Source organism: Pelophylax lessonae (genome assembly GCF_965119305.1).
Source record: "Pelophylax lessonae genome assembly, chromosome: 6".
Taxonomy (NCBI): Eukaryota; Metazoa; Chordata; class Amphibia; order Anura; family Ranidae; genus Pelophylax; species Pelophylax lessonae.
Genome location: NC_138773.1, coordinates 62,324,499 through 62,352,010, shown reverse-complemented (window position 1 = coordinate 62,352,010; position 27,512 = coordinate 62,324,499). Strand labels below are relative to the sequence as shown.

The following is a 27,512-nucleotide window of genomic DNA, read 5'->3' as shown; positions in this document are numbered from 1 at the left end:
CCAGTAAGGCAGACTTCTGCCGCATAGGAGTGTTGAGGAGCATGGGTGGTGAATGTACCTTGCTTGAGGGTCTATCAGGAGGCATGGTCCCTCAATCCTGAATAGGCAGGGGACAGTGTCCCTATAAAAATGGCCACAGAGTCTAGGCTAACCCTCATTCCCCAACGAATGGCTTTTACTATACAATTTTAGGTCATTTACAACAGCGAATGCTAATTTTGCAGTAAATTACAAAGGTCTACTTATTAGGTTAGAGTCCTTTCCCCATGTAAAAATTTCCAAATTTTACAAGGGTAAGCTTGTGCCTCAAAAGCTGGCCATACATTGTTATAATTGTGGCCAATTCAAGATGAATTTTCCAAAATTCCAACACTAGGTAATTCTGCTGCCTTTATAAAAAGGTAAATTGCTCAATCCATTTTTGTTAAAACAAGCGGGCCGAAAATTGTTGGCTGAACAGTGCTTCCTGTTAATCCGCTGAGCACACTATTTGGGTATTCTGATTGCTAACACTTGGGTCTGTCAAGAGTACAGTAACCTGGCAGTCACGATTCATCCATCTGTGCAGTTTGTGTGAATGGAGGAATCTTTAATACTTTATCAGGTCAAACAAAATAAATCTTTTAATGGATGGCCAGCTTGAGTTAAAAAGTTTTTAAAATGCTTACCTGAGGGTTGCAAGGCGTGACGTCACTATCCTTCTTGTGAGAATCCATGGGATGTGAAGAGCTTCCCAAATCTCAGGAGAAGACACTCTAGTCCTGTGCTAAAGGCAAGATTTGGGATTCTTGTCATTCTTAGGATTCCCTAGCACTACAAAACAGGAAGCAGAACCTTTATGTATAATGAGAAAATTGATGTGCAGCCTTGCAGGTAGTTCAAGGTAAGTAGTCCCCAGGAGAAACATTTTTTTTTTCTTTTTTTCAGCAAGCGCATATGTTGAGTTATAATTTTAATGTTTACCTTAATCTCTTCACGCCAACTGCCTCCCGGCCCTTTAAAAGTTTTAAATGCCGGGAGGCAGAGGTGGGCATTCTGGTAAAACAACTTATGATCAGGAGCTTTCCAATCATGGGACTGCTGGGACAGCCAATCCCCACATGATCGGAAAGCTCCAGATTGCAAGTAGGCATAGGGAGCGCTAATGTGCTGGGAGCATATATGCAGCCACTCAGTTTTAATGCCCTGCCGCATATATGCAGCCGGGGTCAAGAGGTTAAAGCCAATTTTTACATGACTTTCAATTTTTTATAACTTGCTCTTTCAGTGCATTAAACAGACATTTGTAAATAAGCAACTAGAGGGAGCTCTCTGTGGCTCAGTGCAATTACTTTATTGTACGCCTCCATCGTAAAAACTGCTTAGCTTTGATATCAGCCACACAGGGAGTGCTTTGAGTTTAATGAGCCAGCTGACTCATAGGGGTCTGTTTATAAAGGAGTCACTGTGTGATATACACAGTTAACATTTTCTGGACATCAATATTTTACAGCATTCGCTTGTCATTCAAAGAGGATTTGCTTCTTGTGTAGCAACTGATTGAGAAGTGATCTTGTGATTTTAACTGTGATGGGAGAATCTTCTTTGTAATTGGAATTACATTGTATGCAGTGAGCGAATCCTTTTTGAAAATGATGGGGGGAATCTTCTGAAAACAATGGTCAAATCCTCTTTGAAAATGATGGTTGGACAGGGTGAATCCTCTTTAAAAATTATAGTTAAATAGGAGGGATCCTCTTTAAAAAGCATAAGTTGAATCCTCCTTGAAAATGATAGTTGAATAGGGTGAATCCTTTTTAAAAAAGTGACAGTTGAATTGGATGAATCCTCTTTGAAAATTATTTTTGAACATTTTTAATCCTCTTTGAAAAATGATAGTTGAATAAGGCCCCTTTCACACTTGTACGACCTGAAAGTCACGCGACTTAAAGCAATGCCTGTATAATCCTCAAGTCTATGGACCTCAAGCTGCATCAAAGTCAGACCAAAGTAGTGCAGAAACTACTTTGAAGTCGCACAGATATGAATGGTACTCATTGGAAATCATGGGATACGACTTGTCATGTGACTTTGCAGTCCCAAGTCCCAAGACAACTCATCCTATTCAACTGTCCTTTTCAAAAAGTTTGAAAGGGGCCTTAGGCAAATCCTCTTTGAAAATGAAAGTTGAATGAGGTGAATCCTTTTTAAAAAATGACAGTTGAATTGGATGAATCCTCTTTGAAAATTATATTTGAATAAGGTGAATACTCTTTTAAAAGGATAATTGAATAAAGTGAATCCTCTTTGAAAATTATAGTTGAATAAGGTGAATCCTCTTTGAAAATGATAGTTGAAATAAAGTGAATCCTCTTTGAAAATGATAGTTGAATAAGGTGAATCCTCTTTGAAAATGATAGTTGAATAAGGTGAATCCTCTTTGAAAATGATAGTTGAAATAAGGTGAATCCTTTTTAGAAAATGACAGTTGAATTGGACTAATCCTCTTTGAAAATTATATTTCAATAGGGTGAATCCTCTTTGAAAATGATAGTTGAAATAAGGTGAATCCTTTTTAGAAAATGACAGTTGAATTGGACTAATCCTCTTTGAAAATTATATTTCAATAGGGTGAATCCTCTTTGAAAATGATAGTTGAAATAAGGTGAATCCTTTTTAGAAAATGACAGTTGAATTGGACTAATCCTCTTTGAAAATTATATTTCAATAGGGTGAATCCTCTTTGAAAATGATAGTTGAAATAAGGTGAATCCTTTTTAGAAAATGACAGTTGAATTGGACTAATCCTCTTTGAAAATGATATTTCAATAGGGCGAATCCTCTTTGAAAATGATATTTCAATAGGGCGAATCCTTCTTAAAATTATATTTCAAAAAGGCGAATCCTCTTTGAAAAAGAACGATGAATAAGACAAATCCTCTTTGAAAATAAATGTTGAACAAGGTGAATCCTTTTTGAAAAGGACAGTTGAATAGGATGAAAGAGTGTGAATCCTTTTTGAAAATGATAGCTGAATGCTGCAAAATACAGTTGTACAATAGTCCTATACTGTATACTATGTGAATCCTTTCTAAATAGACTCCATAGACTCGCATTGTAAACAAAACAGTTAAAGCACTACTATTGTGTATTACTACAAAAGCAGGAAGCGTAGACTGCATGTGTAATACGCAAATATGGCTGCCTTGTATAAATCTATATTTTACTTAGAAACGCACATTTTTAAAACATTAGCATATACAGATGAAATTAGTGCACATAAAGCTTTACATTCCCTTTAAGGGGCACCTCTTCCTGTGATTATAATTGACCCTAGACCATGCGTACTGGGCATTCCAGTGACTACATCCTCCCAGCAGGAAAATGCATACAAAAAAAAAAAAACTTTACGGGGGGGGGGGTAACCCTTACCCATGATATTCGAAAAATATAGGTTTGCCTTTACATACACCTTGGCCTGGCTTCTCTTTCATGGCCTTGGTCATATCATAAACTGCTAGATATCATAATTATTTTAGAGTAACATTGGTTAATATAGGCATTTAATATGAAACAAGGAGTAATCTGTGAAGTGCAGTAACTAATAGGAACAAATCAGCACAGTTCAGTAACTAATAACCAATCATCCTCCAGCAGTGGCCAATCAGCTCAAAGCTGACAGTCAATTGGCTACTATGGGTAGCTTCATTCACTGATCATTTTTCTGTAATAAATAATCCACTATGAACAGGCATTTTCCATGATGCCTCACAAAGCCTGAGGCTTTGTAGCAAAAATCTACAAAAACAATCACAAGCTCATCAAAGAGAACCAGTCATCACTTGCAAGAATTTGAATATTCAGTTCCCAATTACACTCCTCCGTTATGCACATTCTAGAGCTGGGGTGGGAGTGGGGTTGATTTACTAAAGGAGTAGAGCATATTTAATTTGTAAATCGTAAAGTGAACTTTCACTTAACGTAGGAAATGAAGTGAAGCTTTGTTTACTTTAAATATACAATCATGTGTAAGGAAAATGAAAATAAAACTTGATTCTTGTCAGCAATTTTTAACCTAGCTGTACATGAAAAGATTTCGCTTGTTCAGTCCAGCTGCCCCACAGCCCCCCTTAATACTGACCTGAGCCCCCTCTTGATCTAGTGATGTACACAGGAGCCTCATCTGTCCCGGGTCTCTCTCTCCTCATTGGCAGAGACAATGACTCCCACTGCTGTCAAATACAGCCAGTGAGCCAACGAGGAGAAAGCAAGGGGTGGGGCCAAGCCACAGCTCTATGTGTCTTATGGATGCATACAGCGGGGATTGGGAGCGAGCACACACCAGTGCCCCCATAGCAAGCAGGCTTGCTACTGGGGGCACTGGTCAAGAGGGAGGAGCCAGGAGCACAAGAAGAGGACCGGTGCTGCACAGCAAACCACTGAACAGAATAGGTAAGTATAACAGGTAAGTTATTCTTTTTAAAATAATAAAAACTGACCTTTAATATCACTTTAAGGTAAAAAAAACTTAAGCCTTTGGAATTACTTGCCAAGGAGTAAGGCTAAAGAGAAGTGATTTTCTTTTTTGCAAAAATTTGCTTGATTCCTCTAGTAACACTGAATCCCTCCAAAGAGCTTTAGTGTTCACCCAGGGGAGGGGGGGGGGGGCGTGGGGAGCCATCCCTGCTGCGAGAAAACCGTGATTATTGCTAAAGCCGTTGCCAATAATCGCATGTAAAAAATCCGACATACTGGTTATACCCAAGGCGATCGATGGATCGACTTGGATACAGTCAGCCTGCCCATAGATGGTTTGAACCATCTGTGGTGGGCTTTAGGCTCAGAAATGGTAAATTAAGTTAAATAAGGGGATGAATGGAAATCTTTCAAAAACAAGGCCGTCAATTAAAGACTGAATATACAGATTTAGCCAGTTCAGACTGTTTTTTTTTTAAAATATAAACTCCAACCTAAAAAAAAATTAAAATAGCCCAGTAATAGTAAAAATAAAATCAGCTTTAGCAGCACCTTCACCTTCCATCCAGAGCAGTTGCCCACAGTAATGTCCTCAGTCTTCTGGGTTAAGTTCAACTCACTTTCTCTGACACGGGATGACATAGATGAAGTCTGGGCTCCGAGTAACAGTGCATTAAACTGCGCTTACACTATGAGCGCATAAGCACTGTTTGTGGCAGTAGTAAGGACTGCCCAGTGCCACCGCTGAAGTCAAAGAGAAAGCATTCATGACGTCATTGGACTGACCAGAGGTGTTTTTTTTTTTTTTTTTTTTTAAAAACAGACCTCTGCTTTCAACAATAAAAATCATCTACATCATAGAGACAGATTTAAAAGTTCTAAATTTTTGGAAATATTCACATTTAGACATCTAAAATAAAGCAATACAAAGAGCAATGGTGATATGCAAGGTGCAGAATCCCACAGCATCCACAATTCATCTGATGGTCATCAAAACAGTTTAAGTGGAAGTTTAGCATCCTACAATAGAGTTTTTTTTTTTTTTTTGCAAATGCCATTAAGTTAAAAGTCACCTGTCAATTTTCTCATTCAAGCTGAGACTAAAATTTTACTTAGAGAGCTTTTAATTTAGGGCCCCAGCAGGCAAACAGTGGGGGATAGGTGGAAGTTAAACCACCAAGAGAACCCGTTGCTTTGCCCTGAATGGCAAATTATAATTTACGGTTTCTTAGGGAGCTCAAGTGCAAAGATCTCTGTACCTGAAGTATTCAGTTCTGAACTTCCAGGGGACACTTCTTTAGTGATCTGAAGTGTAAAGATCTCTGAACAAGAAGTTCCCAGTTCTGAACTTCCAGGAGATACTTCCTTAGGGATCTCCAGTGCAAAGATCTCTGAGCTTGAAGTGTCCCATTCTGAACACATTCATGAGTGTGGTTCTTCTCTCTCTCTGTACTATTTGTAATAATTATTTTTTTATTATGGAGAATACATCAGAAGAAGTGGGAACACCTAGGAACACCCCTGCTGTAGCAGAAATAATGAAGGTTCCAAGATGGCTAGAAACAGGGCAGTGGTGGGGAGATCTTGCCAATGAAATATCAGGAGACTTGGGTAATTCAGCTCAGCAGATTCTTTAACTGAACAAGCTCTTCTGAAGGGACTGAACCTATTGGAAATAGGAGGTCACCGCGGTTACTCTATAGTGTACATCTCCTGGCGTTACAATGCTCTAATGAATAGGCTTGATCAAGATATCGACTTAAACACACCCATACATGCACACACAGTGCATAGGCAACCGCATCAATGAAAACAATGGTGGGATACCACACACTGTTTAGCACACTAGTGCACTTGATCTTTTGTGGAAATGTGCCAATCTGGTATTCTGTAGAACATTACCCTTTTCCCTGCTTTGTATTTTGAACAAAGTTCTACTGGCATTGTAAGGAAATCTCCATTGATCCAAGGATATGCACTCATTTCTTTGGTATGACTTTGGGACGGGCGTTTAAAGGTAATATCTCCTGGAAGTCCCTGGCCAGCTCTCTCAGATGATCCATGATGGGGTTGACATTTTCTTCCATCCATTCTTCCACAGTGTCTGGGAGGTAGACAGAATCCATCTGAGTCCGGAGAGCTTGTATATGAGATTCCCACTCCTCATTGGCTCTGGGGGGGAGGGAAACATCATCAGTTAGGTCATAAAGTGACAACTCACCATGAGGCCTACAAACCTCTGTAGATAACCTCAACATCTCCAGCACCAGTGATCTGGATGGTTGCCATGGCTGTGGTTCTAGATCAGTGGTCTCCAAACTGTGGCCTGGGGGCCGGATGCAGCACTTTGCTTGCCTTTATCCAGCCCTTGGGGCAATATTCCTCACTGACATTACCAATGGGGCATATTTCCTCCCAGTGACATCAATGATGGGGCACTATTCCTCCCCACTGATACCAATAATGGGGCACTATTCCTCTCACTAACACCAACGATGGGGCACTATTTCTCTCAATGACACCAATGATGGGGCACTAGGCCGCCCTCTGACACCATTGATTGGGCATTGGTATCAATGCCAGGACATTTTCTACCACTGGCCATATTTCAGCCCCTCTAAAGTCTGAAGGATAGTAAACTGGCCCTTTGTTTAGAAAGTTTGGAGACCCCCTGTTCTAGATCATGATGCCTTAGGCTTGCTTAAGTGATGACATTCTTTTATTCAAGCCCCACCACTATGTTTTTAGTGATTATTTAAATAAAAAAATAATTTTTGTTTCAGCCAAAGCTGTGTATATTTTAATGTCTATTGGGGTCCCATAACTAAATACAGTCATGATGCAAGCAAACAGCTGCCTATAGCTCAGGGTGTACCATTGGCCTACAGCAGAGTCAAGGTGAGATATAACTGCAAGGGGCCACTAAATTTGAATAGGCAATATTTTTTTTTTAAAAATAACTATAGTACTCGCTGAATATTAGAGCCTCAAATTTAGATAAAATATAACATAAATTTCACACATCCTCCTAACAAAGTCTTTTAATTTTTTCAGAATATATATATATATATATATATATATATATATATATATATATATATATATATATATATTCAGAAAAAAATGAAAAGACTTTGGTAGGAGGATGTGCGAAATATATGATATATGATGTGTAGCTAAAACAGCTCTGCAAAAAAATGTGTAAAGAACCATTATTTCATACTTTAAGATTTTGGCGCTGAAGGTCTCCATTTTATGTGGATTTGCAAACTGGTGTTTTCTGTGGTAACGGGAAAACCAGGCACTGATCTCACTGTGAAAGGAAAGGGTTAAATCAATAAATTATATCATACACAAGATATAAAACAGCATAATATTGTCAACAGAACTATCAAGAGAGCAACCTCTGAGGTGACATGATCTACCATCTACATGATGGCACAGCAGGGGCCACAAGATCCGGATTAGTTGTAAAGAGATCACATTATCAGAATAGTGGCAGAGGGATCACACAATCAGGTTAGTGGCAGAGGGATCACACAATCAGGTTAGTGGTAGAGGGATCACACAATCAGGTTAGTGGTAGAGGGATCACACAATCAGGTTAGTGGTAGAGGGATCACACAATCAGGTTAGTGGTAGAGGGATCAAACAATCAGGTTAGTGGTGGAGGGATCACACAATCAGGTTAGTGATGGAGGGATCACACAATCAGGTTAGTGGTAGAGGGATCACACAATCAGGTTAGTGGTAGAGGGATCACACAATCAGGTTAGTGATAGAGGGATCACACAATCAGGTTAGTGGCAGAGGGATCACACAATCAGGTTAGTGGCAGAGGGATCACACAATCAGGTTAGTGGCAGAGGGATCACACAATCAGGTTAGTGGCAGAGGGATCACACAATCAGGTTAGTGGCAGAGGGATCACACAATCAGGTTAGTGGCAGAGGGATCACACTATCAGAATAGTGGCAGAGGGATCACACTATCAAAATAGTGGCAGAGGGATCACACTATCAAAATAGTGGCAGAGGGATCACATTATCAGAATAGTGGCAGAGGGATCACATTATCAGAATAGTGGTAGAGGGATTACATGAGCAGGTTAGTGGTAGAGGGATAATATGATCAGGTTAGTTGTAGACGACCACATGATCAGGTTAGTGGTGGAAGGATCAAATGATTAGGATAATGGTAGAGGGTTCACATATTTAAGACAAGGTAGAGGGATCACATTATCGGAAAGGTGGTGAAAAGATCACATGAGCAGGTTAGAGGTAGAGGGGTCGCATGGTCAAGTAAGTGGTGGAGAGATCAAATGATCAGGACACTGGTAAAGGGATCACATTATCAGGAAGTTAGAGGAGAAAGAAGTATAATGGTCAGCATTTGAGTGAAAGAGTCATATGGTTAGAATATCCATACAGGGTTGCTTTATCAGGACAGTGGTGTAAGGGTCACATTATCAGAACAGCAGTGAAAGAAGCCACATGATTGGAATGGCAATGAAAGTGTCACACAATCAGTATAGCACGGCAGGGGCCACATGCTCTGGCTAGTGGGTTTGCAAAGTTCTAATTGATTCTCACCTATCCTCTGTGATCTCACGAACCTTCTGTTTCATTTCCATGTGGATTTTTTTCACCATGCTGTAAATTTCAGCTCCGGGAAATGCCCCAGTCCCATCACTAAATTGAAAGAGACAGATATCTGTAACAAACTCCATGATTCAGTTTCATACCGTAGACACAAAGTACCGTACTGATTTTATGAATGCATTCTGGGATTGGGAAAGTTACAGCTGGTGTGTATGAAGTGTTATTTACCAAGTGTTCTTCTGTACATCAATCTTGCTGAAGCCCAGTATGAGAGCGGTCTCCTTTTTGGCTTCCTCGGTGAACTGACCTGCAGAAGAGAAGGACATGAGATGGGTCACAGCAGCATGGATGACCTGCTCCATGTGATATTCTGTGGATCTTACCATATCTCAGGGTTTTCAAACACACCGCCAAAGATGGGATGGCGACCGGAAGCAGCTCACACAGAACAGAGTAATGGTCATACCTACAGGAAGAGACAAACCAATGTCATACAGGGGTAGATATCTTGTACCTTCAGCAACCAGTGGTCGGTGTACATCTGGCAGAGGAAAGCTTCCTTCTGTAAGAGCTGGTCCTGGGACTTGTAGGACTACAGCATGTCTGCATCTATTATGGTAATGATCAGTACCTGTTATTCTATATACATGATAAGGCCATATTTGCTTATAAGCAGGTCCTTCCTTTTGTTACCTTGCTGATGGCTCTTTTCTCATTGAATGTCTACTAGACAAGATGTACTGCACTTAGAAAAAAAAAAATAAACTCTATTAGTCTTTAATACAAACTCTCATAATGCGCCTAAAAAGGTCACAAGAGGGAGACTTCTTCGTTCATAGCAAAAAAAAGAGGCTTTTCAAAAATTAAAAATAATGAGATTTGGTGATGCTGTAATTTGCTCCTCTGTCTGCATAGAGGCATGGGATCTGCCTTGGTTGGCTTTTTTGTGAAAGATCTTCAGAAATGTTTTTTTTTTATTTTTTTATATACCTTATCTATAAATGACCTGATCACTGCGTGGACATGCACAACCTTTGCATAAAAAAGTCCTGCTCACGCCCAGCGCATGCACACAGCTCTTCTCATTCATACCAATTGCTACAGCTACTCTCCTTTAAATGGCTGGAGGTCGCCAGGTGTCAGCACTAGCCAAAGAAATGCATTGAATGAACATCATAAATGCACAAAAGCTGGAGCTAAACCTGATAAGTACTTTTTTCTGCATAGGCTATGCAATGCCAGCCAGGCAGGGTCAGTGGGTCTGATGGCATGTATTTGTAGTAGCTGGCTGCCACCTGCGGGGTGGGGAGAAAATTAAAACTGTTTTATCTGCTTATATTTTGCCTTCTCTGGTTCCTTCCTTTCCCCTTTCCATGCTAATGACATTTTTAAGTAAAGCTTTTCCAGTTTCATTACATACTTTTTTTTTTGTTTTACTCTTTTCTAGATCTCTATGCAATGCTGGCAGATTATGACTGGTAGGACGCTCTACATAGCTTCCTGAAAACATCACAGCCCCCAGCCTCAACACTCCTCTCCAGTGGCATCAATGGGGAGGGGGACAGAGGGGGCCATGCTGTGCTCCCCCCCCCAACAGCATCCCACCTCCTGCTCTCGGATGGCGGGTCGGTAAGCCAAGATTGCGGGAATCCCAACCCGCCATCCCCTAGCATCAATGTGAAGAACAGAGCCGATGCTTCCTGTATAGTCCTGGCTCCTGTCACAGGCGGAGTGATACCAAACGTACTCTGACAGGAGTGATACAAAAAACATCGGCTCTGCTTTCTACTGCAACTGCATGCTTCCTCTAGCGCCGCTCTTGTCACACTCCTCTGGTATCTCAGAGGAGCCAGCAGTACCAGCCAGCAGTACCCACCAGCAGTACCCGCCAGCAGTACTAGCCCTGGAGGACAGCCAGCAGCAGCCATGAGCCATACCCGCACAGGGGGCAGCAGCAGATAGCGATACCTGCAGGAATCCTGAGGAAGAAGTGAAGATTGATGTCAGTTGAGGTGCAGGTAAACCGCAGTGCATCCGTGTGAAAGCAGCTTTAGGCCCCTTTCACGCGATCGGGTCAGCTTGTCTTTTTTTCAGGTGGAACCAATCAGACCCTCCATTCACCTATATAGAGTGGCAGATGTAAACAGACTTGTGTCCCTTTACACCCGCCTATCTCCAATCATATCCACTTAAAAAACAGAAGGGGATCTGTCCCCCTCAGTCTGGGTGGATTGGATCGGAGGGCGCATAGAGTAAAGCGGGCTGTGTCGGTGTCTGCTCTGCATATGCTGAGCGGACACGGACCTGTCATATGCCTGCTCCGCTCATTGTGACCCATGACCGGTTACCAAGTCGCTAAAGTGGCCCCCACTCCACAAAGGTTGGGCACCCCATTACTAGAGGTTATTACTGCATAAACTGGCACCAATACTAGGAGCTATTACTGCGTAAACTGGCACCAGTACTAAGGTTTATTAGTGCGTAAACTGGCACCAATACTAGGAACTATTACTGCATAAATTGGCACCAATACTAGGGGCTATTACTGCGTAAACTGCCACCAATACTAGAGGTTATTACTGTGTAAACTGGCACCAATACTAGGGGTTATTACTGTGTAAACTGGCACCAATACTAGGGGTTATTACTGCATAAACTGGTACCAATACTACAATACTATGCTTTATTACTGTATGAACTGGCATCAATACTAGGCTTTATTAATGCGAAAATGGCACCAATACTAGGGGTTCTTACTGTATAAACTTGCACCAATACTAGGGGTTATTACTGCATAAACTGGCACCAATACTAGGCTTTATTACTACGTAAACTGGCACCAATAGTACGGGTTATTACTGCATAAACTGGAACCAACAGTACGGGTTATTACAGCGGGCTGTGTCTGTCTGCTCTGCATATGCTGAGTGGACATGGACCTGTCATCTGCCCGCTCCGCTCATTGGGACCCATGACCGGTTACCAAGTCGCTAAAGTGGCCCCCACTCCTCAAAAGTTGGGCACCCCATTACTAGAGGTTATTACTGCATAAACTGGCACCAATACTAGGGTTACTACTGTGTAAACTGGCACCAATACTAGGGGTTATTACTGCGTAAACTGGCACCAATACTAGGGGTTATTACTGCGTAAACTGGCACCAATACTAGAGGTTATTACTGCGTAAACTGGCACGAATACTAGGGACTATTACTGCATAAACTGGCACCAATACTAGGGGTTATTACTGCGTAAACTGGCACCAATACTAGGGACTATTACTGCGCAAACTGTTTGCTGAAATTGCTTTAAATTATAAAGAAAAGCTTTTAAGAGTTTTCCCCTTTTTCAGGTCTGAAACAATACCTAAGGAAGAAAGGAAAACTCTTGAAAGCTTGTCTTTAAGTGTTAGGTTAGTACAATAAAAAGGTATCATTGCATACTGCATTACGGTTGTATTTTGTAACTCTATATATATATATATATATATATGTTATATATGTACTTCTTTTGTTAAGCGGTATGATGTAGTGGTGAAAAATGTTGAGTGCCCCTCCAGTTTTCACTGTGGTATCTTATGTTCACCCCCTATATATTGTTCCTAGAGTCGCCGATTCTCCTGTCCCAAGAGCCCTCAGCACCAAAGCAGTGAGCTTGTTCTTAAGAGCAGTTATGCAAATATCAAAACGCATCAATGGTTGGATGTCAGTCTGGAGGATTGGGCATTCCTTGGCAGGCTGTATATGCATGCAGACCTCCTTTAGCCGACACCCACATGTGATGATGAGCTTCTATGATTAAAAGAACTGAAATCAATCAATGACAATGAAAAGGGCAGGCCAGGAACAGCAAGACTTGGGAGAAAAGTGCTAGATGATAGTGGAAGACCTGCAACCAGTAAATTAAGTGAACTCTAGCCAATTTACTACAGCGTCTAATGCACACTGTGAGCTTCTCAAAAAGTATCATGGAAGCATAAAAAAACACAAACAATGCATTTTGAAGCGGTAGGCGCTTTAATGTGGGTTAAAATCAAAACAAGTGTAAATGAGCCCATGAAACTAAACACATATGAATTACACAAGCTCTGGGACTAATTAAATGCAGAACCTTACCACCTTAATCAGTCACAGAACCTGTATAATTCATATATGTATAACTTTACTGCCTGCTCTTGTGTTGTAAAGTGCTGCGCAAACTGTTGGCACTATATAAATCCTGTATAATAATAATATATATTCCATTTTACAAGGATGAAGACGTGGCAACCTGATATCCATACCTTGCACTAAGGGGGGGGGGGGGGAGGGGGTCAAAAAGCTGGAAACAGCTATCTGGAGATCAGAATAGGTAAGGCAGTACCTGTGCTATATCCCAGCAGCTGGGGATTCATCATGACGTCCGTGTATGAGCGTGTGTGTAGTGTGTATGGGGATGTCCCACTCATGACAACTTTGCCAAAGATGGTTTTAATCCAGAGGGAAAAGTAATAGTTTAATTAAATTTTTTATATTTGGTAATATTGTCATCATTTTCAATTTTTTTATAATTTTGATTAAAGTATCGCAATTTATTATAAAACTTTGTGATCCTTTTGTAGTGACTGTCTTTTTCATGGTCTTTCCTGCAAATGTTTTTAATATAGTTGTCCAGTCATAGGATCACCCAGACTAGGTAATGAGCATGTACTAAAATGACATAATATTTCTCTTTTTGCATTCTGCTGCGCTTTGCATTGCTTTATACCTAGGGCTTTCTGGTTCCTTTTGGATAACTTGCCCATTAACTAATTGGCTGTACTTGCTAATTATTGCCTTAAAAGTAATTCTCTGCTGCCCTCTGGCTGTCCTTCATGTGATTGCAGCCATGCAGTATATGTCAGTGTCATGTTCTGTACTAGTTTTCATGCTAAAAGGGGAACTGCAGTCTGCTCACATAATTTATAATAAAAACATAATTGCATTCTGAAGCTTCCCTCCAACCACTTTGCATATTATTTTACATATACTGTGATTATGTACTTGCCAAATATGCTGTAGAAATCTCTCTCCACTAAGTCTGGCTGCAGCCATTTTAACTGTGGGCAGCTGAAGCTGCTGCCTGTTCACTTCCTGGACTTACATAGAAACACACACACACACACACACACAGTTATACACAAACACCACTGCTTGCCTGAACATTTCTCTCTTGATGAATATGCATGGATCTCTGCAGTCTCCAGTTATTTCTGCCCTCATCCAGCCCCCTCCAGCTCTTCAGGTCTCCTTGGCTTTCCTAGGACTCACCCCTCCTCATTTGCTGGCAAACTCACGAGAGTGAGAGCGAGAGTTGTGCATGATATCATTAGCCTAGGCCAGTGATGGCGAACCTTGGCACCCCAGATGTTTTAAAACTAAATTTCCCATGATGCTCAACTACACTGCAGAGTGCTTGAGCATCATGGGAAATGTAGTTCCAAAACATTTGGGGTGCCAAGGTTCCCCATCACTGGCCTAGGCTAATGACCAGACAAGAAAGAGGAAGTGGGCTGTATAAGGTATTTACTGGCAGAAAAAAAAATGTTTACTATCCAAAGTTAAAACAACAAGGGCAGAAGATTTAATAGATTGAAAGATGAACGAAGGAATGAAGGTCCGCTTTAATTCACAGGAGTTTTTTTTTAAATAAAACCTGGTGTAGAAGAAGAAATAGGTGTTCCTGCTAGAAACCAATCATATTAGAAAAATATTTAACGCCTCCAAATTTGGATGCATAGCTGGTTGTCCAGCTTGCAGCATGTTCTCCAGAGAGACCAAGCTCTTTTGTATCTCACCTTTGCCACCCTGTCAGTGCTATCCCATTATAATGGATTTTGGGGAACTTGCTCATCCCATCAATGACCTTCTTCCACTGCTGGTGGTTTTTCATGTGCAAATCCATCGGTGTCCAAATCTGGTTTGGAGTTGATGCTCCTTTAAAAGCACTTGCAAACCAAATACTTGAAAATCCACTCTTTTCATATTTGGAGATAAAAGATTCTGAGATGGAAGAAAATTATATAAATGTTAAATGAAAAGGAATCAATTTCCTATACAGTATAGAACTTCCTCTTCATTGATAAAAGTGAAAAGAAATGTCTATGTTACCAACTGGATTTCAGCTGCCAAAACACTTCCTGATGAGTCAGACCTATAACTCTCCAATCAGGAAAGTCTTTGCTCTCTGATGATTGCAGATCTATAGGTCTGACTCAGCAGGGGGTGTGTTGGACCTCTGCAGAGAGACCACTGTTTTTTTACAATGAGAGCAAGGGTACTTCCCTGCAGCATGCAGGCAGGGGACAGGCTTTACTACTCAGGCTGTGGCTGCTTTTTAAAGAAAACCAACTGTTAACACACCTTTTTATGCACCTGGAATGCATTTAGAGGGTCTACCCTGAAGGTTGAGCTTGACAGAAAGCTGAACTCTAGGCAGATACTGTATTAAAATACACAAATTAATGCAACTCTTTGATCATTAAATTCATTTTTTAAATACAAGCAGTGTAAGTATGAATGTGACCTGTCTCTGTACAACAGGGCTGGAGTGTGAAAAGAAGAAGCAAAGGAGCCAATCAGTACAAGTGTTAACAAGAAGTATGCTGATAAAAGGAGAGAGCAGACTGACGGAGATGAGCTTCTACTGTACTGCTTCTCCTTTTACTGTCCAATCACAGGCTGGGACTGAGTATAGGATACCCTGGACTCAAGAGGAAGTGGACTGATGACATCTAGTGGCACAAAAAGCATTACAGGGAAGGAAATCTCTGGATAGAGGGCAAATATTGCAGCAAAAGCTGTATCCATTATTTAATCCTTTAATCAAAAGTTAATTTGCTTGTCATTTTTGGCGGGAGTTTTGTTTATAGTCTATATGGAGATGATTAAAGCACAAAGAAGAATCTGCATCAAAGTTAATTGTGTGTTTTGCTCATAAAAATCACTTTATAAAAAGTTCCTTATTATTTGCAATACAAGCACTTTCCTTTCGTCTAATTTTTATTAATCCAAATTGACAAGACCAGTAGTTCCCAACCTTTTTTGAGAGGAGGGTCTGGTGAAAGATCTTCCAAAACCTTTCATGCTCCAACAGAAAAGAATAAAGTTTATACTCTCACAATAAAAGTATGGGAATACAAAACGTATTAAAATGTTGGAAGGCTTTGGAGGAGATTGGGTGTCACTGTGGTGGAGGGGGGTTTAGGGGACTATGCAACAGACATGGTGGATGAAGTCTCTGTACGGAGCACTGTGGGAGGTTGGGGCACTGAGGGACACTGTTGGAGGCACTATGGAGGTCTGGAGGCTCTGCACCAGGCTGGGTGGTCACTGTGGGAAACTGGATAGCACAATGTGGTGAGGTTGGGGGGCACTGTGGAGCCAGGAGGGTCACTTTGGGCCAATATGGGAGCTGGGAGGCACTGTGGGAGAATAAATATCTGTAGCCTTCTGGAGGCCCTGGAGAGGGAAGCCTGCGGCCAAGTAGAGGACTACGGCCTGCTGGTTGAAAACCGCTGGACTAGAATATACATTTTTTCCTACTAGACCAAAGCAGCCCATAGATGAAAAGAAAATCCCTTGATTCCCCTATCAACACAGTCAATGTTGATGGGGGAATGCCTCCTACAGAACTATTGTGTTCTGCCAGGAGGGGGGGGGGTGACCTGGGGGGGGGGGGGGTTTAAGCAAGCAGGGAGCCTTCCTGGCCGGCAGCACACAACGATTACAGCTGCTGGCGGTAATCGAATGTAAAAAATCCAACAGGCTGATTGTACCCAGATAGATCGACTTGTGTGCAAACAGCCTGCCCATACATGGATAGTATCTCACTGGTCCCTGCTGAACCAGCTGAATTTTGACCCATGTATGGCCGGCTTAAGCATTGAAAAAAAGTTAGCAATAATCTATGACAGCACCCCCTCCTAGAATTAAATTTACTGTGCCCCCCAGTGGCAAAAAGTGCAGAAGAGCTGCCTTATTACCAATGGCTCCGAGTCATTTTCTTGTGCCTTCTTACAAGCTAATCTCAGTGATAAGCTCCTTAATGTGCTTTGCACGGATGTAAGGCTTACAATACCAGGAAATCTTTTTTTCTTCATTATGATAGAACATTAATTTTTAAACAGCAGCAAAGCTTAAAATCAACCTATAAATGCTGAATAGAAAAAATAGAAACACCCATTGAGGGCAAACACAACATTTTTCATGTTTGCTCACGTCTCAACCTTTTGCATGTAAAAAAAAAACATAACCCAGTCTAAACAGACATATAAATTGAAAAACCTAACACTAAATATCTCCAGCATTATGGCAAATCTTTGCAATGGGTCATTTCACCAATAAAGGGAAATTGTCCAGACTTTTTAAATCCCCAATTGACTAAATCATTAGTGGTTTACTTCTAGAATAAGAAATGAGAAATGGTAGCAATAATCCATGAACGCATTGTAAGTAAGTGACGGCATTGAAGGCAAGTCCCAGTCTCTCGGTCTTAATAAATGCAGATAAGCGGTCTTATTACCAATGGCTTCGAGTCATTTTCTTGTGCCTTTTTTTTTTTTTTTTTTACAAGCTAATCTCGGTGATAAGCTCCTTAATGTGCTTTGCACGGATGTGAGGCTTACAATACCAGAAAATCTCACTCTTCATTAGGATATGACATTAATTTTTAAACAGCGGCAAAGCATAAAATCAGCCTATAAATGCTGCGATAATATGTCGGACAAACAGAAGATTTTTCACAGTGGCGGTCGTGCCTCACTCACTGGCATAAGAAAAAAAGAAAAAAAAAGAAAAAAAATACCATAATCCAGCCTAAATCGGTATATAAATCAAAAACCTGAAAACCTGTACAACAGATTAATTCATCATTAAAGGGGAACTGTCGTTTTTTTTTTCTCTGTGAAATCGATCAGCCTAAAGACACACTGCCTATTTAAAAGAGTAAGTAAAGCCTCCTCTGTAACTTGTACATATAGGTAAGCCTATGATAAGGCTTACCTATAGGTACTGTAAATATCTCCTAAACATGCACTATTCAGGATATATTTACCTTACATGCAGCCAGTGAAATCACTGGAGTATGCACTCTGAAGAAACAGCCGCCCGTGCCCTTCCTTCAGAGCCCTGTGCCATGAACAGCGGCTTCCGTGACGTCATCGTGACTCCGAATCAGATGACCAGAGGATGCAAACTCAGAAAGAAGACGGGTGAACATGTCGGCCATGTCAGCGGCGAGTGGGCGGTGCTGCTGGGGCTTCGTTCTATGGTAAGTATTTCAAAATGAGCTAGAATCCGATGCATACTAGCTCATTCTGCCTTTGTCTTTCAGGTTTTATTTTTTTTTTTCTGGAAGTTTACAACCGCTTTAACGTGACAGTGTCTTTAAAGGGGCATCCTGACCCATTGATAATCATCTTGCCAGCACTCTTCTGTTGTTCCTTTGTTGCAGCTGTTGCCTGTGCTTCGGGTGTAATGTGGGGTATATTGGACAGTGCCAATCGCTAGGCCCAAGCACTGTAAAATGACAGAGGGAGCGACATCACTGCTCTGCTTAGTGCCAGACACTGGGAGGTTTAGCAGCAGCTATGACAGAGGAATCACTGGCAACATTTGCACAATGGGTCAGGATGGGGAGTGCACTGTTAAAGTGTTACTAAACTAAACCCATAACAGTAACATCAGTCTGTATATGTAGTAAAGCATGCTTGATATACTCACTGTGGAACCTAAGGGGTTAATCCTGTGCAATGTGTAAAAAGGCAGTTTGAACCTGTCCTCTCTGATCCTCCCCTGCTTTTACTGTCCCCAATCCATCTCCGGATATTATAGATGGAAGGGGTCAAGCTGCACATGCTCAGTTTGGTGTGTATTGCTAGAGTTTTTATTTTTTCTTGGGAGAGTGCATGTGATCAGCACAGGGCCAATCAACACTGTCCAGACAGAGGGTCAGGGGTCCTGCATCCTGATAGGTCAGCCAATGCAGTATGATAACTCCTCTTACAAGCTTTAACCAAACACTGATTCAAGACACAAGACTGCTATATACCGCTGATGAGAAAAGGTATTTGGCAAATTCTATTAACTAAAACTATTGCATTTCCATGTTCTGTGTACTGTGGGAGACCAGATATAATGAATGCAGGCTCCTGGGTTTAGTAACTTTAATATGGCCAAACACTAGTAGAATTTTGTTTAAAATGTTAGTTTTAGGAACATTTGTTCATTTAAAAAAAAAAAAATGGTTAGTGGGGTCAAATCGCCATTCATTTTCATCCGCACTGATGAGCAAATTTGAAGGAGCAGGATGTAAAATTTGTTCTCAAATGAAAAAAGTATAAGTGGTTTTCAGTCAGGAAAGTCCATTCATTCCAAAATTGAAAATAAAAAGCAAATACAATTTTGAAGTACTTTTGAACAATTGTCAAGTCATGCAATGTATTAATTGAGAATTTTCAGTACGAATGTTTTACAAACATTTAAAAATCTTTTGGTGTATGGGCTAGATTTACTATCACGGTTACCATTCAGGGCAAATAATTTCTCCTGAAATAACAACCTGCCACCAGCTGAGGTTTTAGAATACTTGTTTCCGTGTTTAGTGTGTAATTGTATATTGTATGTAATCTATATTGGGGTACCTCAGTTTGCGCTTTATATATGCTTTGTAATTCTTTACAATGGAAGAGTTTTCCCTGGTCCTAGCACAGGGGACAGCTGCCCAATAGGACTGGTTTCAGCCAGATTGATTTCAAGTCTCTAAAGGTAGGCAGTCACCTGCAGGTCAACCACTCTTGGAGGCATCACTGATCAAACATGGTAATAAACTGTCCAGATCTTTATTTCTCAACCCACAACTAAGTGGCTTTGGTATGTCTGCCTACACCGCTCTACTACTCCCCTACAAATCGAACATTTTGGATTCATTATTGTAATAGTAATTATGCATTTATATATATAAATAAATAGGATGCCCAACCCCATGATTAAGCTCCGTGTGTGCGGAGCGAAACGAGTTGGGGGCATGGCCTGGCCGGAGCCCAGGCTGAGGCTGCCATTCATCCTCTAAGCGTGGTTTTGTTACAATGTGAGGCTTATAGACAGTCCTTTTGCTTCAATGAAGCTTGAAGCCGTGAGGAGCTGCATTCCTGGCCAGCACTAATAGTGGTCGGCTATAGACTAGTACCTCTAGTCTGAGCAGCACCCACACCTTTACAATTGGGTCACAAAGGTTAAAACATCCTATGTTGGCAGCAGGCAGAGAAGTGTACAGGGGACGTGCCAGACCGCTGGAGAGTCATGCCAATGCACTGTGTGAGAGCAGTGGTCCAACTCCTCTATGTGCTGCCAGAACAGGGTTTTTAAATGTAGTCTGACTGCACTAGAGTAATACATTGAAAAGGTTCAACTGAGCTTTAAACACAAAAATCTGCCAAACTAAGCATTCTTGTTTATGTCACATCAGTTTTAAAAAGGCATGGCAGCCCACTTATATTTCAGCACAAAAGTTCTAGCAAAGTTTCCCCCGTAGGGGTTTCAACTTCACAAAGCAAGCTACAAAAAATGCAGAGCTCTCTGGCTCATTTGTTGGAAGCACCACTGCTCTCGAGTCTCCCAAACAATGGATTATTTTGGCTCACTCATCCTTGGTTGCAGCACCTCACTGCAGACAGGCCCACTCCTGGCCTCTAAATGGGGTCCTCCAGCCGTTCAAGCTTGCTCCCTCTTCCAGATTTCCTCTAGCTCCCTGGACCCAGTAGCGGTCTCAACTTTCTCAATCTATCAGACCCTCTTTTGGTCTCCTACACCAGTGGTCCTCAACCCTGGTCCTCAGGGCCCACTAACAGGCCAGGTTTGCAAGATAACTGAAATCCATCCCAGGTGATATAATTTGCTGCTCAGTGATTGCAGTACTCTAGTCTGCATCTCCCCAAGGTAATACTTAAAATCTGGCCTGTTAGTGGGCCCTGAGGACCGGAGTTGAGGACCACTGCCCTACACTCAGGTAGCTGTCCTGACTCTCCCAGTCCTTAGGCAAGGGATCCCCCTCACAAGGGATGCAGTCTCCAGCAGAAACTCCCAGCTCTCCTGACAGGGCACGGTCTTCAAATGGCAGAAACTACAACTCCTACTGCTCAGAGCTACTCCCAGATCTGACTTCTAACAATCCTGATGCTCCTGTACACTCACACAGGCTGTAGGTGTCTCCCAAAATCCAGACACAGAATTGAAGGTTCTGTCCTGCTCAAGATGCTTTGGAACCTTCAAGCTCCAGGCCCCAATCCAAAACGACCTAACCCAGAGAAAACTTAGAGCTTTCTCCAGTGGTGTATTTGGGTTTTGTGCTGCCCTAGGCCTGACTAAACTTGTTCACCCCCTAATTTACATATGACCCAACCCTTCCTGTAAAGGCCACGCCCTTTACTGTTTACGACCTGCCCTGTCATCTGTGAACCACAGACCACAAGTCTATCAGTGCCCATCAGCGTAGCCTCATCAGTTCCCACACGTTCAGCCTCATCAGTGCCGCCTTATCAGTGCCGCCTCACTACTGCCCATCAGTGCAGCCTCATCACTGACTGCTTTATGGGGGTGCCAGACCGATTTGCCTCCTGGACTCTGCCCTCTGGCCCAATTCACCCCATAAGACTGGCACTATATTAAAAGTGTAGCGCAAGCCGGCGGAGACCCTTTTGTTGTGGGAACCGGGAGGAGGCTGTTTTTTTTTTTTTGTGCAGGGTGCAGCTTTTTTGCTGCCCCCCTGCAAAGTGCCGCCCTAGGCCTGAGCCTTGTTGGCCTAGGCCAAGATACAGCACTGGCTTTCTCTACTTACAATGCACATGCTGGAACTTTGTAGACTGCAATTTTGAGATTTGTGTGTCATTTTTTCATTAATTTCTTAATCTCACAGTGACAGGGCCTCACTCTTTCACACCACATTGTAGGATCATGGTGCTTGTGGCAGCCAAATCCTGTAGCACATCCAGCCTCCTTTAGTGGCTTTTGGGACCCTTTACTTCCCCCGCCCTCAAACAGATTTTCAGCTAGGTCTGATTCACTGAAAACAATGGACCTCCACTATTCTTAGAAATTCATCAAAATAGGAAAGGTTTCAATGGCTTAACAAATGTGTTTTCCTGGCTATAAAGATGAACATACAAATTCTAATAGGATCGTACAATCTGCTTTAGATCTAGAGCAACTATATATATTGAGGAGGCCTATAAAATAGGATACCATTTAAACGGACTCTCACATTAAGACGTTTTGGTAACTGTAAAAAAGATTGCACAATAGGATTATAATGTAGATGACCAGGATTACAGTTCAAAACAATTAATGGATTCCATTCAGTTACATGAACATAGGATCTTCACTTCTGGACAATGTCAGAACTGCCTCAACTCCCAAGTTGCTTCCTCACTATGGAATTATTACTAGAGAAGTTTGAATTGTTTGTGTATTATTATATAGTATATCAGTCTAAGAATCCATAGGATTTTAATTTTTTACAAAACATTTTATTTCCACCCTGACCAATCAGAAAAGTGGCTATATGTGACTTACCAGTTTGCTCCATGTTGAATTTTGTATGGTATAACCACAGAACAGGAGACACAAACTTCGTAATTCCAGCAGCTGCAATAGATTGCTGAGCATTAGACACAGAGCAGTATCTTAATATTAGAAAATCACTAGTAAGTGCAATGCATCATATTTGATCTAAACTGTTTGCTCATAAGAGTGAGGAGCAATGGTCTGAGGATCGGTGGGTGCATAGGAGTCTAAAAGGAAAAACGTACTGAGAGAAATACAGAGACTGCCATTGCTGATCTCCCTTCAACAAGGATTGGCCAAGTTTTGATCATTGTGTGGCTATAAACCTAGACAGAAGTCAATCATTTGATTAAATTGGGGAAACGCTGGCTGAACAAGAAAAAAAACAAAAACAAACTGTGTATGGACAGCTTTAGGTTGGCCATGTACTGCTAAAAGTTTTCAAAAAATGAAAATAGAGATGCTGAGCACCCTGCTCCTGCGCTCAGAACTGGGTCTTCAGGCTGCCTCTATCACGGAACTCACACTTGGCATCCACTATGGCTAAGCTTTGCTGCCCTCTACGCCCGAGGGTGGTCAACCAAACACTGCAAGTAAAAACAAAGAAAGGGGCGCACCAGCCTAGCGCATTATCCTCAGCGGGCTTTTTAATAACATAAATTTCAAAATCAGCTACTCACAAACATGCGTAATGTTCCAGCATTTCAATTCCATAGAGCAGTCTCTTTATGAAAGTCCAATGTCTCATGGAGACGGAGGGCTGATGCGTTTCGAGGCCCTGCCTCTTCCTCAGAGACTGCTAAAAATTTGACTAATACAGAGGAATTGGCTGAAGTTCTAACAATGGGTGGCCCTGCTAGACTGACAAAAACTTGGGGCTGGGACAAAACTTGGCCTGCAGCCAATCAGAAGGCACTGTTTGGGTATATTCATAGCCAACACCAGCAGTTGGCATAACACAATAGCCAAGCAGGGGGGACTCATCCAACCACATGGTTTTTGTGGATGGAGGAATCTATTAGAGTTAGAAATCTATTAAGGTATGACTTACTTTACACCATAGTTCCAGAGGCATTTACCCCAAAGGACAGCTGGTCCCCTGAAGACACTCTGGTCATGTGGCCACTGCCTGCCTACGTCATAACATACAGTAAAATGCAGGATCAGCAGTCCTGCATTGTATGTCATAGCTTCAATTGCACGTCCATATCCTGAGCCTGGAAAGAAGACTGGAGCACCTCCCTATACAAAACAAGTTGTGTATTGTGTATATGGGAGGAAGCGGATGGGTTTCAACAATTTTTTGCAACCAGTCCTTTTAAAGCTCTTTTTCATTGATTGTCTCCTTTTTTTATTCAGAATTTTTTAATGGTGTTCCTCTTTAAAAAGGAACCTGCAATGAGCAAGTATGAAGTACGAAGGCTTAACCTAAAATGAGTATGTATGAAGCTCTAACTTCATTCTGACTTTCTAATCCGTATGCTTGTTCCAGGTCAGTAATTTAGAAATGAAAAAACAGATAGAGCCAGGCACCTAGCATTTTCAGAAATAGGTCATCAATGGCAGCAAATACTCTCAGCCCAAGTTTCCTTTAAAAGGTAACCAAAAAACAAAAAGGGCCCCACCCCAATGTGGTGGCTGCATTTGTTTTTTTAGGCCAAGAACATTTCCAGCACGTACAGAAAATACTTCTTGGTCTAATGCGGCCATTACATCTAACAATATTAATTTGTGGTCCTTGCATGGCATAAAAATGCATTCAGCTATAAGAACATAAATAAGGGGCCATCTGAAATATTAAAAATCATAGCATTTACAGAGCTAATAGACAGACTGACCGCTAATGGTTTCTACACTGAATTTTCTGAGCATGTCATCCCACATGAGCAGACTCTTCTCAGGGTACTGGGTGTGCAGGAAGTCCACCACGTTCTTCAGATGGGTCAGGTACATCTTCCCCAGGTCTCCTTTGTTATTGTTCAGCCAGGACTTGGAATCTTGTCCTTCTCCCAGGTGGTAGACCTGGAGGTTGATGCAAAAGGATCATTTAGAAAAGGTCCCACTTTATGGATCAAACCAACAAAAGACAATATGGGTGGAAGATTTTTGTTTCTCCTCTTGGATCCACCATCCAAGTCCAAGAGAAATGCCAGAAAGGTTGTGTGTTCATTGGAAACTACTGACTGGCTGAAAATCTTAGCTAGTATTTTAGGTACTATGCGCCCAGCATTTACGTACACACTTGACAAAAATGACAATGTAAGTTTATTGACAAATCTTAGAATTATGTTTTAAGTCTTCAGATATTACATCCACCATCTCTTGACAGTTGACCTTAAGCTTTAAGCACACCATATACCCATAAAATGTTTTAAAAATGTTTTGTATTATGAACGTTCATTCTATTAATTGATCAATAATGGGGTCAACTTTTGTTTTTGACCACAGTGATATGAAAAATTAAAGGAGCAGGATGATTTTTTTTTTCCTGAAGGAATTAAAAATTCTAACAGTGTATGTGGTTTTAGTTTAACAAAAGTCCATGTGTTCCAGAATCGACTGTTAAAAGCAAATGACATTTAAATTATTTTACAACAAAATTTGTTAAATTTTCATGTGAACTTTTGTACAAATGTCCATACAAAATTTTGTTTGAAAATCTACCAGTGTATGGCCAGCTTTAGAATTAGATAGCGATCTGAAGAAACAAACAGTTTCAGGTTGAATGTTTGGTTGTCCAAGAACGTTCATGGGACAAAAAAACATGTTTCTAGGATAAATTACATTTAAAAAGTTGATCTGTACAATTAAATTTTTTCATTTTTTGGTCTGTAAAAAAAAGCATTAAAAAAAAAAAAAACATGTTTTGTATGTCTATTTTTCTGGCTTAAGATAATTGATTGTTCTTGCATAATGTGTATGCACATTTCCTGGAGATGGAAGCCTAATGTTGATATTACAAGGCATCATTGTCTACATTTTGTGAACTAAAAAAGCCTTCTCAGCAGGGAAATAATTACCATCAATGGTAAGATCGCTCCTATAATCTGGTAATCATGTGTAATGTCCAGAACTAGCCATAATTATAAAGAATGAAGTTTATGCACTCAAAAAAAAAAAAAGTTGATGCAAAAAAAGAATTTGTATTAACAAGAAGTAGAAATACATATTTTATACAATAAATTTGTCCTAGCAGTGTCTACTTCAGTGATTTCCAACTTCCAAGGGCATCAGTAAGATATGGCATACAGTATCTCACAAAAGTGAGTACACCCCTCACATTTTTGTAAATATTTTATTATACCTTTTCATGTGACAACACTGAAGAAATTATACTTTTCTACAATGTAAAGTAGTGAGTGTATAGCTGGTATAACAGTGTAAATTTGCTGTCCCCTCAAAATAACTCAACACACAGCCATTAATGTCTAAACCGCTGGCAACAAAAAGGAGTACACCCCTAAGTGCAAATGTCCAAATTTGGCCCAATTAGCCATTTTCCCTCCCTGGTGTCTTGCGACTCAGTGTTACAAGGTCTCAGGAGTGAATGGGGAGCAGATGTGTTAAATATGGTGCCATCGCTCTCACTCTCTCATACTGGTCACTGGAAGTTCAACATGACACCTCATGGCAAAGAACTCTCTGAGGATCTGAAAAAAAGAATTGTTGCTCTACATGAAGATGATGAACGTGCTCAGCATCATATCCACAGGTTGTCTTTGGGAAATAGACGTTTGAGTGCTGCCAGCATTGCTGCAGGGGTTAAAGGGGTGGGGGGGGGGGTTGGGGGGGGGTCAGCCTGTCAGTGCTCAGACCATATGCTGCACACTGCATCAAAATGGTCTGCATGGCTGTTGTCCCAGAAGAAAGCCCCTTCTAAAGATGATCCGCAAGAAAGCCCGCAAACAGTTTGCTGAAGACAAGCAGACTAATGCCTCGTACACACGCACCGATTGTTGGCCGACCGATCGGCCGTCTTTTGTCCAGTGTTGTTGTGTTGGTTGAAATGTGCCTAGACTGCACACAAATTTTCTCGGCTAACAAAAACCAACTTCAGAAGTGATGTCATGTGCTGGTTTACTTTCCGTGTGTTTTTTCTTCTCTGAGCATGCCCAGTCTTGCTCATCTGATTTTTGTCTGCCGAAATCTGTACTGACTGACGGAAAATCGGCCGTTCTGTTGACGGCCAACAAAAATTTTATAGCAAGCACACCAGATTTTGTTCGGCCGAAAAGTCGCAGTCGGTTGTCGGAAGCATCATACTAACAAGCCGAAAATCGGCCGATCGGACGTTGGCTGAAAATTCACGGCCAACAATCGTTGCGTGTGTACGAGGCTTTCGGACCGGGATTAATGAATCCATGTCCTGTGGTCTGATGAGACCAAGATAAACGTATTTGGTTTAAATGGTGTCTAGCGTGTGTGGCGGCAACCAGGTGAGGAGTACAAAGACAAGTGTGTCTTGCCTACAGTCAAGCATGGTGGTGGAAGTGTCATGGGCTTGGGCTGCATGAGTGCTGGTGGCACTGGGGAGCTACAGGTAATTGAAAGAACCATGAATGCCAACATGTACTGTGACATACTGAAGCAGAGCATGATCCACTCCCTTCGGAAACTGAGCCTCAGGGCAGTATTCACACATGATAACGACCCCAAAAACCTCCAAGACAACCACTGCCTTGCTAAAGAAGCTGAGGGTAAAGGTGATGGACTGACCAAGCATGTCTCCAGACCTAAACCCTATTGAGCATCTGTGGGGCATCCTCAAACGGAAGGTGGAAGAGTGCAAGGTCTCCAACATCCACCAGCTCTGTGATGTCATCATGGAGGAGTGGAAGCGACAACCTGTGAAGCTCTGGTGAACTCCATGCCCAAGAGG

At 41.5% G+C, this 27,512-nt stretch overlaps 1 protein-coding gene across 1 annotated transcript in view; it reads right to left on the bottom strand.

The window, feature by feature from the left end:
• Positions 1-6,111: 6,111 nt before the first annotated feature.
• The window catches only part of LOC309558239 (hexosaminidase D-like), a 115,292-nt gene continuing 93,891 nt past the window's right edge, over positions 6,112-27,512 (bottom strand). The window contains exons 7-14 of the mRNA XM_082261278.1: positions 24,472-24,655; positions 22,643-22,714; positions 14,872-15,076; positions 9,440-9,522; positions 9,285-9,363; positions 9,048-9,146; positions 7,679-7,768; positions 6,112-6,627 (exon numbers count right to left, since the gene is read on the bottom strand). Of these exons, the coding sequence (XP_082117404.1) occupies positions 6,435-6,627; positions 7,679-7,768; positions 9,048-9,146; positions 9,285-9,363; positions 9,440-9,522; positions 14,872-15,076; positions 22,643-22,714; positions 24,472-24,655 (1,005 nt within the window). The 3' untranslated portion in view covers positions 6,112-6,434. The remainder of the gene's footprint in view (positions 6,628-7,678; positions 7,769-9,047; positions 9,147-9,284; positions 9,364-9,439; positions 9,523-14,871; positions 15,077-22,642; positions 22,715-24,471; positions 24,656-27,512) is intronic.